Source organism: Buteo buteo, chromosome 21 (genome assembly GCF_964188355.1).
Source record: "Buteo buteo chromosome 21, bButBut1.hap1.1, whole genome shotgun sequence".
In the NCBI taxonomy this organism is placed as follows: Eukaryota; Metazoa; Chordata; class Aves; order Accipitriformes; family Accipitridae; genus Buteo; species Buteo buteo.
The window spans coordinates 17826787-17838796 of NC_134191.1; the positions used below are offsets into that span (position 1 = coordinate 17826787).

Genomic DNA, 12010 nt, shown 5'->3' on the forward strand with positions numbered 1-12010 from the left:
GCACCCCAGGGCCCGCTGGCACCCAGGGGTGCTGCTAGGGGGGAGCGCTTGGAGGGCTGGGGAGGCAGGAGGCACCCCAGTATGGGGGGGGGGGGGCAAGGCTGCAACAGGGGGCCTGAACCAGGTGGGGGGCAAGGGATGCTGCAGACAGGGGTCCTGGCTTACTGTCAGGGCAGGGACCAGCTCCTGCACCCCTAGCACTGCCCCATGGCCCCCCACATGGGCATCCTGCACCCACAGGCAAGTGACCCCCCCCCCCCCCCATTACCTCCCCCACTAAATCCTCCTGGGCCCTGGCGTAAGCAGCTAAAGCCCAGGCAGGCTTGGGGAAGGGGGGGCATTGGGGGGGCACCCCGCTGCCGGCTCCATCTGTGCCCCCGAGTGCCCGGTGCAGCAGCACCAAAGGAGGGGGGGAGGCAGGTGGCAGGCAGGGGGTTTGTCCCCCCGTCTGTCCAGCCAGACGTGTGTCAGGCCTCCCTGCCCGCCCCCCCATCTGTTCATGGCAGCCACTCATTCGGTAAATCCCCCCCGCCTCCCTGGGGCGCTGGGCTGCTGCCGTCGCGGGCAGGAGCCTGACGGGGCTGTCGGTTCCCTTTTAAGCCCCTGTGGATTACCCTGGGCTTGGGTGCACACCAGGAGGGGTGGGAGGAGGAAGAGGAGGATGAAGAGGAGGCCGGCAGGCTGGGGTCACGGGTGCCACCACCCTGGGGGACCTACCTGCTCCTGAACATAGCCTCAGGGCTCCCCGGGCACCCTGCAAGGCTCCCAGGGCTCCTGCCAGAAGTGATGGGAGGGCTCCAGCGGCCTCGCAGCTGGCGCTCGCCCACCCACAGGGCAACGCTCCCCAAATGTCCCATCCCCCGGTGGCTGCACCTCCCCTGCTGTCACCCCTCAAAACGTACGTGGGTTGGCAGCCATGGAGGAGGTGGGGATCAGGGAAGGAGGCAGGAAGGGTGGAAAGAAGCAGGAGGAAGGTGGCAGGAAAGCGGTGGCAGAGCTTGGGGTTTTATTTGGTCCCAAGGGAGACGGTGATGCCGGCATGAGCTCGGCGTGGCACAGCAGGGCTGGGTGGGGATGCCAGGTGAGCAGCTGGGTTGGTGTAAGGGTGTGCGTACAGGCGGAGGGGTGGGTGGGCTGGCCACGTCCCCCTGCCCTGTGGGCCCCTCCACACAGCCCCTCCTGCTCACTCCAGCTGCTGCAGGAAGGCCAGGAGCCCGCAGTGCCACTCGTTGGGCTTGTCCAGGTAGCAGGCGTGTCCGGCGCCCTGCAGCACCAGCACCCGGTGCTCGGGGAGGTGCCGCAGGTTATTCAGGCTGGCTTGCCCCAGCTCCACATCCTGGTCCCCATAAACAATCAGCGTGGGGGTCTGCAGAGGGGGAACACACCCTGAGCCCACCAATGGCAACCAGGTACCTGCTTCTCCTGGCCAGGGACACCCTGGGACCAGGATATGGAGGGGAGACACTTGCCCTTCTCCCCCACCCACCATGACAAAGGGAAAATGAGGCTCAGACTCCTGGGTCTCCTAACGTCCCCACTTTCCCTCCTGCTACCCCACTGTCACGTTCCTTCACCATCATGTTCCCCTTTTCCAGTGGCAACGGGGTTTCTGGCCTGTTTGGTCTTTCCCTTGCCCAACCTCAGTGCCAGGGTTCCCTCCTCCTCAGCGTCCCCTCCCAGTTCCCCAACCTCCCTTGATCTCCCTCCAGGCCATACTTTGATCTGGGCATACTGCTCCGCTGTGAATTTCTCGGTGCAGATGGGCGCCACGGGCACATACGCCTTGAGCAGGTGGTTGTGCTGGAAGAGGAAGGGCAGGGAGTACATGCCGCTGAGCGATGGGCTGATCACCACAGCCGGACCCAGGCACAGAGCCTCCGAAACTGCTTTCAGGAAAGCCCCCGGCGCTGGCTGGCCCACGGGTGCTGGGGCCACGGCATCCTTCGAGCGCCCCAGCCCTGAGCCGTGGGAGACAGAAGTTGCCCTGTCACACTCTCTGCCGCCTCACAACCGGGAGAAGCCGGCACAGCAGGATGCCGGAGTTGCCATCCCGGCACCATGAACCTGAGCAGCTGTACCGGCTCCCCCCGGCCCCCACCTTGCTCCCGGGCCGTGCTCACCACCACCCCTTACCCGGCAGATCGATAGCCACAGCCCGATAGCCATTTTCGGCCAGTGTGGCAAGCGTCCGCAGCTGAAGCCAGGTGTCGGAGGAGAAGCGAATGCCGTGCAGCAGCAGCACCGTCAGCTTTGGTGCCTGCTGAGCCGGCTGGGCTTGGCGGTAGAAGAGGGTTTGGCCTTCCACCGTGATGGTGCTCTCTGTGAGCTGTGGGGTGGCCATGCCCGGGCGGTCGGGAGAGCAGTTAGGAGGGGTTGAGAGGTGGAAACGGGCCCGGTGCAGCCTAGCGGAAAGGTCGGCCCCGGTGGGATGCCGGCGTCCCGGCGTCGAGGCCCGGCAGTGGCGGGAAGGCAGGCAGGCTGTGGTGTTGGGGTACTGGCATGGGGAAGGAGGGGGTTACACTGGCATCACCTTCTTTTTGGGGGGCACCGGCGGCGAGCCGGCCCCGGGCTGGGTGCGTGGGGCCGTTCGCTCGCGCCAGGCGGGCTCACGGTCCGCCCCTGCCTCAGTTTCCCCACCCAGCGCTGGGACGGCGGCCCTTACCTGCTCCTCCGCCCCCAGTGCCGGCCGCCGCTCGCCTCCCGCTCCCCGCCGCCCCACGGAGCTGGGGGTGCTGTGCCCCGGGTCCAAAGGCCGGCGGGGCGGGGCGCGGGGGAGCGGTGGCACCGCCGCACGGAGCGCAGGGCCCGGGGCCGCCCTGGGAATCGCCGCCGCCCCGCCGAGCCGAGGTCTGCCGAGCCGGGCCGAGCGCAGCCGAGCTCTGCCGAACTCGAGCCGAGCCGAGCCGAGCGCAGCCGAGCTCTGCCGAACTCGAGCCGAGCCGAGCCGAGCGCAGCCGAGCTCCGCCGAGACCCACCGAGCCCTAGCGGAGCCGAGCCGAGCCGAGCCTCACCGAGCTCTAGCCGAGCCGAGCCGAGCGCAGCCGAGCTCCGCCGAGACCCACCGAGCTCTAGCCGAGCCGAGCCGAGCGCAGCCGAGCTCCGCCGAAACCCACCGAGCTCTAGCCGAGCGCAGCCGAGAGCTCTACCCGAGCTCTGCCGAGCGCCGCCGAGACCTTGCCGAACCGAGCCGAGGCCCGCCAAGTCCCCGCCGAGCCCCGCCGAGCCGGGGCTCCTCTCCCGGCACCGGCCGTTCTCTCCCGACACCTCGGCCCCGGCCTGGTGGGGCCCTGCCGGGGTCTCGGTGCGGCGGGCAGGCCCTCGGCTGACAGCTCTCGGCGCCTTGCAGCGCCGCGGCCTCCCGCCAGGCGGAGCCTGGGGCCGCGGGCGAGGCGCCGTGAGGGCCGGGGCCGGGGGGGCCGCATGTCCCGGCTGGAGCTGAGGGGCGGCGGGGCCGGCGGCCGGAGCCAGCGGCAGCTCGGAAGGCCGGGGCCGAGCGGGGCTGCCAGCGCCGGGCACGGGGGGCGCAGGCCGGGCCGGAGCTGAGGAGAGAGCACCGCGGTCTGGGCCCTAACCCCCCCCGCAGCGGTGGGGTTTGGGGCTTCCAGCCCCTCGCTGCCATTTTCCTTCTCCAGGGGGAGCGGAGATGCCGCTCGCCCGCAGCCGACTGGGGCTGCTGCTCCTCGGGGCGCTGCTCACCTTCCTCCTCTACCTCCTGCACCCTGACGCGGGGAAGCGGGGCCGGCCGGCGGCCAACGCCACCGCACGGACGGGAATGGCTGCGGGAGAGCCCCCCGTCTTCTACAGGGAGGTTTCTGCAGGGCCCCAGGCCGGCGGCACTGCCAGCCCCGGGAGGTGGGTCAGCCCGCCGGCTCCTGTGGCAGAGGAAGGTGGGGGGTGACAGGCCCTGGGGATCGGTCTCCCACCAGCCCTCATGGCCGCGGGTACGGCGTCTTCCCTGAACCCCCTTCCCACCTGTCTTCCCCACCGCAGGCCCGATGTCCTGTTCCTGCACGGCCAGGCGTTCACCTCTAAGACGTGGGAGGCCTTGGGCACGCTGGCGCTGCTCGCCGGAGAAGGCTACCGTGCGGTCGCAATAGATCTGCCCGGTAGGACTATGGCACTGCGCTTAAGTTGATCCCTCTGGGCAGCTCCAGTCCCTCACCTCAGCCACGGCTGGGCCCTGGACCTCTTTAGGCAGCTAGCAGTGGTCCTGGGGGCAGCGTGCCTGGGGTTTGGCTTTGCCCTGGGGCATCGACCTCCATGGCCACCCAAACCCTTTGGCTGGGGTTGGCTCGGTCCAGCTGGCATGTGGCTGTGGCTGTACAACCGCCGGGGCTTGATTGGGTGCCCAATTTTTGCCAAGCCAGCTGAGCCTCGGTGGGAGAGACCGTTGCAGGCTGCACAATCCGCCCTGCCCCGTGCCCACCCTGTGCCCTCTGCCCCATGCCAGGCTACGGGGATTCGCCCCCAGCGGAGATGGTGGCCACAGCACAGGGCCGGGTGGCTTTCCTGGACCGTGTCCTCCAGGAGCTGGGCATGCGGAGGCCCGTTCTCATCAGCCCTTCCATGAGCGGCCGCTTTGCCTTGCCCTTCCTCCTGGCAGAAGGGGACCGGCTGGCCGGTTTCGTGCCTATTGCGCCCGTGGGCACCAAGGACTACGCTGCTGAGCAGTACCACCGGGTCCAGGTGAGGTGGGTTGTGGGGCTCCTGGGGAGTCCCTGGGTGCTGGCGAGCCTTGTGGGCCAGCTGGCTGGAGGGTGGCATGGAGGGTGGCCCTGTTCTGGGGTGAGTGAGGGGGACCTGTGTCTCTCCCAGCTCATGGTGGGGGCTGGCACCTGCCTTCCCTCAGCTTTGCAGCCCCCGCGGTGATGGATGGAGGTGGGCACAGCCCAGGGAAGCGTGATGGCCATTTCCCCCTCTGACAACTGCTCTGGTTTTCTCTCTCCCCTTACCCAGACGCCCACCCTGATCCTGTACGGTGACCGTGATGCAAGCCTGGGTCCCCAGGCCCTGCAGAGCCTCCGGCACCTTCCCAGGCACCGCGTGGCCGTGCTGCCCGATGCCGGCCATGCCTGCTACCTGGACAAGCCGGAGGACTTCCACCGGGCCCTGCTGGGCTTCCTGCGCCAGCTGAAGTGAGCGCTGCCTCGTCCCCTCTGCCGAGCAGAGGACAGGGGTCCGGGGCGTCCCGTGAGACTGGGAGGCACAGGTGGCTGGCGTGAGGGATGCTGTTCTCTTTTGGGGTGTCCCCAGGGTGGCAGGGGGGACGGGACTGAGGGTGTCCCTTGCTGGCAGGACAGGGTGTCATCTGTCACCAGGCCAATAAACTGATGCTGCTCTTGGTTTCTGCATGTGTCCCCAAGCGCCGCGGGGGCTCCGGCCCCATCTCTCCGCCTCTAGCGTGGGGCAGGAGGGTGCCCGGCCCACCCCCTGCCTGCCTCCTGCCCACCTTCCCCTCGCCTTCCCCCGCCCCAGCCCCGGCTTTCAGCCCATCCGGTGCCCCCCGTTCCTCCCCTGCCCGCTTCCTGCCCGCTGCCGGCGGCGGGGCGGGCCGGGGCGGAGCGGAGCGGGGTCGAGCGGGCGGAGCGGGGCCGGGCCGGGCCGGGCCGGGCAGGCGCCGGCGGCGGCAGCAGCGCGGAGGTAGGGCCGGGCCGGGCGGGGGTCCGGGGAGCGGGGTCGGGCCAGCAGCGCCTGGCAGCCCGCGGGGGGCTGCCCCGGTGCCTTCGTCGTCCCCCCCAAGCCCGCCCCACTCGCCATGGTACCCTGCACCCCCCCCGTACCCCCTTGCATCCTTAACCACGGTACGCTGCACCCCCCGTGCCCCCTTGCACCCCTCCTCTACCCTCCTGCACCCCTAACCACGGTACTCTGCATCCCCCTGCACCCCTAACCATGGTACCCTGCACCCCCCTGCGCTCCTAACCATGGCATCCTGCCCCTTATTTCCCCACCCCCTAACCACAGTACCCCTGGACCCCTACCCACATACCCTGCCCTCCCCACAACTCTAACCGTGGTGCCCCTGCACCCCAGCTGCAGTACCCCTGCACCTCACTGCGTCCCCTCCCTGCACCCCAGCCATGGTACCCCTGTACCCCACCTGTGCCGCTTTGCACCCCTAGCCACAGTACCCCTGCATCCCCCTGCACCCCTCTCATAGACTCTCTGCACCCCCTACTCCCATACCCCCCCAGTATTGCCTTCTGCCCGTCCTGCTGCACCCCCATGTGCCCCTAAGCACCCCACATCCTCCTGCTCCTCCGGCCACCCAGCACCCCTCAAACACTCAGTAGCCTGTCACCCTGCTGTAGCCCCCCTCAGCTCCTCTGTCCTCTGTAAGCACTTGATTCCCCTTCACCCTCCCCATTTCCCTGCACCCCCCGCGCCTTTCCTTGCACCTCTTCTGCTCCCCCTAAGTAGGCAGTGTCCCCCTTTCCTTACCTGCACCCCCCTACACCAGCATCCTGCCTTCCCTGCCTGCACTCCCCCAGCACCCCCAGAACCTCTAATCACTGGCTCACCCCGACTACCGTGTGCCACTCTCCCATACACCCTTCTTCCTGCCATAACCCCCTTCCCCACCTTGTTGCCTCCCTTTCCTCCCTGCTAGCCCTCTATGCCCCAGCTAGCCCTTCCCTGGATCTCACCCCATGCCTGGGCATCACAGTGTGCCCTGGCACCATGTTTGGGGCAGGAACATGCACTTTGGGGGGACGATGAAAGGATGGCTTGGGGGGCACACCCCATCCTGCCCCCGTGCCCAGGTGGGGGGGAATTCTCCCATGGTGGCGGCGTCCCAGGACTCACACCAAGGAGACCTTTGCCCCGTCCCACTTCAGCTTCTGTGACGACTGAGCTTGCCGGCGGACTTTGGAGGGGCCGGTGGGTGATTAACCGTCTCACCACTCTTCCCTCAGAGCTTTGCAGCCCTGGTCCCCGGCCTGACATGGCACCTGGGAAGCCCGGGAAGAGCACGGGGGCCTCAGAGGACCCCTCGGTTACACTTTTCCGGGAGTACCTGAGGATCGACACTGTCCACCCCAAACCTGACTATGGTGAGGATGGGGGGACAGGACGGGGAGCTGTGCAGGGATCTGGCGATGCGGCTTTGCAGCTCTGGTCTTTGGACCCAGGTGCCGGAGTCCTGTGCCGGGGCTGTTTGATTGTGGTGTTAAGGAGCGAACACCTTTGTGCCTTATCTCTGCTGGCGCCTTCGGTTGGGGCAGGGACGTCTCGAGTGCACCCAGAGCTGCTGTTTGCTTCCTCCAGCCCTGTGCCCCAGGGTCCCCCCTTTCCACGCTGCCCTGGCTCTGGGACGGATGCTTGTGATAACTGCCTGTAGATCTCCTTCCGTTAACCTTTCCATCCTCCCACCAAAGTACATCAAGATTTTTTTATTGGTGAGGAACTCTGAAAACTCCTATGGAAGACTGCTTCCCCTGAACTCGCCCACTTCAGTTTTTATTTTTTCACATTCCCCTAGTCCTCGCCCCAAAGGGATGGCGATGAGCTGCTCCTGTCCCCGCTCCCGGCCACCTCATGCCCAGGACCTCCATCACCTGCCCTCTCTGGTCACCCCTTTGCTTGGCCTGGGAGCCCCAGAGAGCCTTGGGGTCCCTGGGGGGTTGCAGTGAGAGGGGAGAGAGATCCCAGCGTAACTTCGGGCATCCCCGCTCCTCCCCAGATGCTGCTGTCCGGTTTCTGGAGCGCGTCGGCACCGACCTGGGCTTGGCCTGCCAGAAAGTGGAGGTGAGCAAGGCGAGGAGCAAACCCCAATCCCTCCATCCATCTGCGCCCAGGACCTTAGTGACTGGGCTGTTCCCCTGTCCGCCACACCGGAGCTGGGCAGGAGTGAATCGCCTCTGCCTGTAATCCTCTGCTAACCTGAGCCCTTCCTTAAGCCTGTATTCCAGCTAGTCCCCGCTGACCTTTGCAGCCGCCTGTGCTATGATTAGCAGGGTCACGTTGGCTCGGGACGTCCTTCCTGCTGGGCACTGGCTGTCCCAGGGGACTCCTGGGTTCGTCTCCCCTCCTCTATCTGAATTGCAGCCAGGCGCTCGCACCCAGCTCCGTATGGCTCCTGGGGGTGTAGGCATACCTGCTCCCGCTGCCTGTCCTCTCCCAGCAGAGAAAGGGGTGACCTGTCAGGTGGCATCAAGAAACTTTTCCCAGGCTTTTTGGCTCCAGCCTATGGGTTCCAGCTCCTCTGTCCCCAGCTGGGACCCTAGTGACGTCCTGCCCTCGCCCCACAGGTGTGCCAGGGCCGTGTGGTGCTGATCCTGACCTGGCAGGGCACGAACCCCCGCCTGCGCTCCATCCTCCTCAACTCCCACACCGACGTCGTGCCTGTCTTTGAGGTGCTGGGACAGGGCGAGGGGTGGGATGGGCATGGTGGGGAGGACTGGGGGTGGCAGGCGAACAGAAGCTGGTGCCCACCGTGCCCCTCTGCCGTCACGGCCGCTGTTCCCCACAGGAGCACTGGACCTACCCACCTTTTGAGGCTGTTAAGGACTCACAAGGCAACATCTATGCCCGGGGTACCCAGGACATGAAGTGTGTCTCCATCCAGTGAGTGGAGGGCTCTGTGCCCACTGGGCAGGCACGGTATGGGGATGCCCCTGAGTGATGCAGGACAGGATGCCGCCATCCCCCAGGGTCCCTGGGGCTGAGGATGCCACCGCCTGACCCACTCTGGGGTGGCTTGGAGCACACCAGCCCCTCTCCTCTGTGATGCCAAGGCACCGCCTTCTCCCCGCAGGTACCTTGAGGCCATCCGGAGGCTGAAGGCAGAGGGAAAGTGTTTTGCCCGCACCATCCACCTCACCTTTGTGCCTGGTGAGTCCCCAGGGTGTCCGCTCTCGGGGGGACAGGAGGGGCTGGCAGCTGGGCGATGCTCTGGAGTTCCCCGCGGCATGGCAGCCGGGCACACCTCCGCCAGCCTCTCCAGAATTTGAGCTCCGCTAGCTTGAGGCTGGAGGGGTTTCCATGTCTGAGGACATCGGGTGTGCCGGTGTGGAAGGAGGACCTGGGGGTGGTGGGCTGGGGGACGCCCCGGTTCCTTCCTCCATGCCAGGCTCTCCCCCACAGATGAGGAGGTGGGCGGACACAAGGGCATGGAGATGTTCGTGCAGCGTCCCGAGTTCAGAGCGCTCAACGTGGGCTTTGCCCTGGACGAGGGTGAGTGGTAGCACGGCTGGCACAGGGACATGTCTCCTCTTGGCATGCACCCCTCTGCCTGTTGGCATCAACCCCCAGGCACTGGCACCTGGCATGGCTTCCAGGGACCCTCCTGGGGACTCGTTCCCCCAGGCAGTGACCCACACAGTGCCAGCCTGGAGGGGAAATGCTGCCAGGGCAGAGCAGAGGGGGGCACATCATGGCACCCCCGTGCCCTGCTGACCCCCTCCTGTGCCCGCTGCAGGCCTGGCCAGCCCGTCTGACACATTCAGCGTCTTCTACGGCGAGAAGAGCCCATGGTGTGAGTAACTGCGTGCCCACCGCTCCGTCCCTGGCTCTGCCAGGTGTTGGGGCACCGGTGCTGCCCTGGGCTTTCTTCTCAACACCTCCCTCTCCCCCCACTGCCGCAGGGATAAAGGTGAAGTGCATGGGTAGCCCTGGGCATGGGTCCCGCTTCATCAGCAACACGGCGGCTGAGAAGATGGTAAGAGAGGGGTTACATCCTGCACAGCCCCCCACCTGCCCTGGGGCTGCCGGGCACCTGCCCGCAGGCCTGGTCCTCACCTGCTGCCCTTCCCTCCCCAGCACAAAGTCATCACCTCCTTCCTGGCCTTCAGGGAGAGCGAGAAGCAGAGGTAGGAGACGGGCAGCGGGATGGCTGTGGCTTCAGTTCAGTCCACGGAGGGGGTCCTTGGGATCCCAAGCCAGGCTCTGATCCTGCGCCGCCACCCCGTGCCTCAGTTTCCCCATCTGGGGGTGGTGGCAGGGTGGGGGAGCGCTTCCCCTCCTCCCTGGGTGGCAGAGGGTGACTCTCCCTTGCGTCCCCCGAGGCTCAAGTCCGACTCAAGCCTGACTCTAGGGGACGTCACCTCGCTCAACCTGACCATGCTGGAGGGGGGCGTCTCCTTCAACGTGGTGCCCTCTGAGATGGCGGCCGGCTTCGACATCCGCATCCCACCCACTGTGGACCTGAAGGTGGGCACCACGCCACTGGGACCCACCTGGGAGGGGAGCGGGTTGGGGGTACCCCGCTCACACCCCTCCTCTGGTCTCTGCCGCAGGCCTTTGAGGAGCAGGTGGCTGCGTGGTGCCGTGGTGCCGGGGACGGCGTCACCTATGAGTTTCACCAGGTGAGGGGTCTCGGCCACCCGGGCGCATCGTGCCGCGTGCCCACCTCCCCACCCCTCACCTGCCCTCTCCCTCTCTCAGAAATGCATGGACCAACACGTCACCTCCACCGACGAGTCAGACCCGTGGTGGAAAGCCTTCAGCGGGGTCTGCAGGGACATGTGAGTAGTGTCCCCAGGAAGGGCAGGACCCTGGTGGGGACATCCTCTGGTGGGAGCTGGGGGATCCCCCGGGGTTTCTGGTGTCATGGCAGGGGTTGGGAGGAGATGCTTCATGCCGTGCTGGGGCATCTCCCTGTGCACCCCTGAAAGGAATGGGACTGAGCATCCTGCGGGGCTGAGGGACCTTCCCGGTGCGGTCTCTTTGCCTGCGGGGTGGCAGGGGGACAGGGGACCTGGCTGCCCCCGTGCCCACGCTGACACAGAGTCTCGCTTGTCAGGAAGCTGCAGCTCAAGCTTGAGATCTTCCCGGCTGCCACCGACAGTCGCTACATCCGAGCGGTGAGTGCGATGCCAGCCCACCCGTGGGTCCCCGACCTGGGGTGAGACCTGCAGCCCCAAGCAGGAGCCGTGCTTGGGCAGAGAGGGGCACTCGGTGCCCGTCCCAGTCCCGGCCTCACCCTGTACCCCCCATCTCCAGGCAGGACACCCCGCTATCGGCTTCTCGCCCATGAACCGTACCCCCGTGCTGCTCCACGACCACAACGAGTTCCTCAACGAGCAAGTCTTCCTGCGGGGCATCGACATCTACGCCCGCCTCCTGCCCGCCCTGGCATCCGTGCCCCCGCTGCCTGCTGAGGGCTGAGCGCCGCGGCGAGGGGCAGGACGGGGGGTGCTAAGCAGCGGGACGCGAGGCTTTAAAAAAGGGGGCAGAGGGTGGGTGCAGCAAATGCCTGCCAGCGTGCCGGGGACCCAGCTGACATGGTGCCAGGTTGGTTGTGCTCAGTGTCCCGTGTGTTGGCTGTGCCGAGTGTCCTGGCTGTGCCCTCGAAATCTGGGTCCTAGCCACCCCCCTGGGGGTTGCGTCCCCCTTGCCCGGTTGCCAGCAGAGCCTTTCCCGGTGCCGGTGGTGCTTCCCCCCATCCCTGTGCCACCTCTGGCTGTGCTGGCTGTGGGGCAAGGGGCTGGCCGGTGCCCCTCTCTGCCTGCCTGTGCCTCGTCCTGCCTCCCTGCCCAGCCCTCCCCGCCTGCCGGGGGGGCTGGGACCAGTGCCGCCTGTCCTCCCCATGCAAGTCAATAAATCTCCTTGGTAAGCATGGCCAGGAGCAGGGGGGTCTGTCTGTCCGTGGCGCTGCCCGTGGGGTTGCAGGGAGCCCAGGCACTGTGGATTTCCTCGGCTCCCCACTCCCCTGGGTTCATCAGGCTGGGGGACGGTGCTGTGGGCAGAATCCTGCTCGGGCAGGCTGTGGGGCTGCTCCTCGGGAGCCTCCGCTCCAGATCAGCCTTGGGGTGCTGGGCGAGCAGGAGCAGCCAGCGGTGCTCGGGTTTATCCTGCTCCCTCCCTCCCATCAGCTCCTGGCGTGGTGCTGCTCCCCGCAGCCCTCGGGTCCAGGCCGTCAGCGTGCGGGTCCGGGCCGGCAGCCTCCGCTTCTCTGCCAGAGCTGCCTGTGGGCTGCATCTCCTCCCTGCTCTTACCTGCCCCGCGCAGCTCCCCAGCACCCGGGGGTGCTGGATCTGTCCCAGAGCCCCGCCGTGCCGCCCGCCCC

At 67.1% G+C, this 12010-nt stretch overlaps 3 protein-coding genes across 3 annotated transcripts; 2 read left to right on the plus strand and 1 right to left on the minus strand.

The window, feature by feature from the left end:
• Positions 1-536: 536 nt before the first annotated feature.
• On the minus strand, positions 537-2874 carry LOC142042604 (putative protein-lysine deacylase ABHD14B). The gene is made up of 4 exons (XM_075052699.1): positions 2663-2874; positions 2134-2494; positions 1717-1958; positions 537-1366 (listed from the first exon to the last, which is right to left on the minus strand). The coding sequence occupies exons 2-4, from the start codon at positions 2339-2341 to the stop codon at positions 1184-1186; spliced, it is 633 nt and encodes a 210-aa protein (XP_074908800.1). The 5' UTR covers positions 2342-2494; positions 2663-2874; the 3' UTR covers positions 537-1183.
• Positions 2875-2963: 89 nt separating this feature from the next.
• Positions 2964-5172, plus strand: LOC142042603 (protein ABHD14A-like). Its single transcript, XM_075052697.1, has 4 exons — positions 2964-3852; positions 3991-4106; positions 4451-4686; positions 4957-5172. The coding sequence occupies exons 1-4, from the start codon at positions 3644-3646 to the stop codon at positions 5137-5139; spliced, it is 744 nt and encodes a 247-aa protein (XP_074908798.1). The 5' UTR covers positions 2964-3643; the 3' UTR covers positions 5140-5172.
• A 151-nt stretch (positions 5173-5323) lies between these two features.
• On the plus strand, positions 5324-11562 carry ACY1 (aminoacylase 1). The gene is made up of 15 exons (XM_075052696.1): positions 5324-5640; positions 6918-7055; positions 7685-7749; positions 8253-8357; positions 8474-8568; positions 8759-8835; positions 9088-9177; positions 9422-9478; positions 9588-9661; positions 9763-9812; positions 10008-10152; positions 10239-10307; positions 10387-10466; positions 10745-10805; positions 10945-11562. The coding sequence occupies exons 1-15, from the start codon at positions 5331-5333 to the stop codon at positions 11107-11109; spliced, it is 1581 nt and encodes a 526-aa protein (XP_074908797.1). The 5' UTR covers positions 5324-5330; the 3' UTR covers positions 11110-11562.
• The last annotated feature ends 448 nt before the right edge of the window (positions 11563-12010 follow it).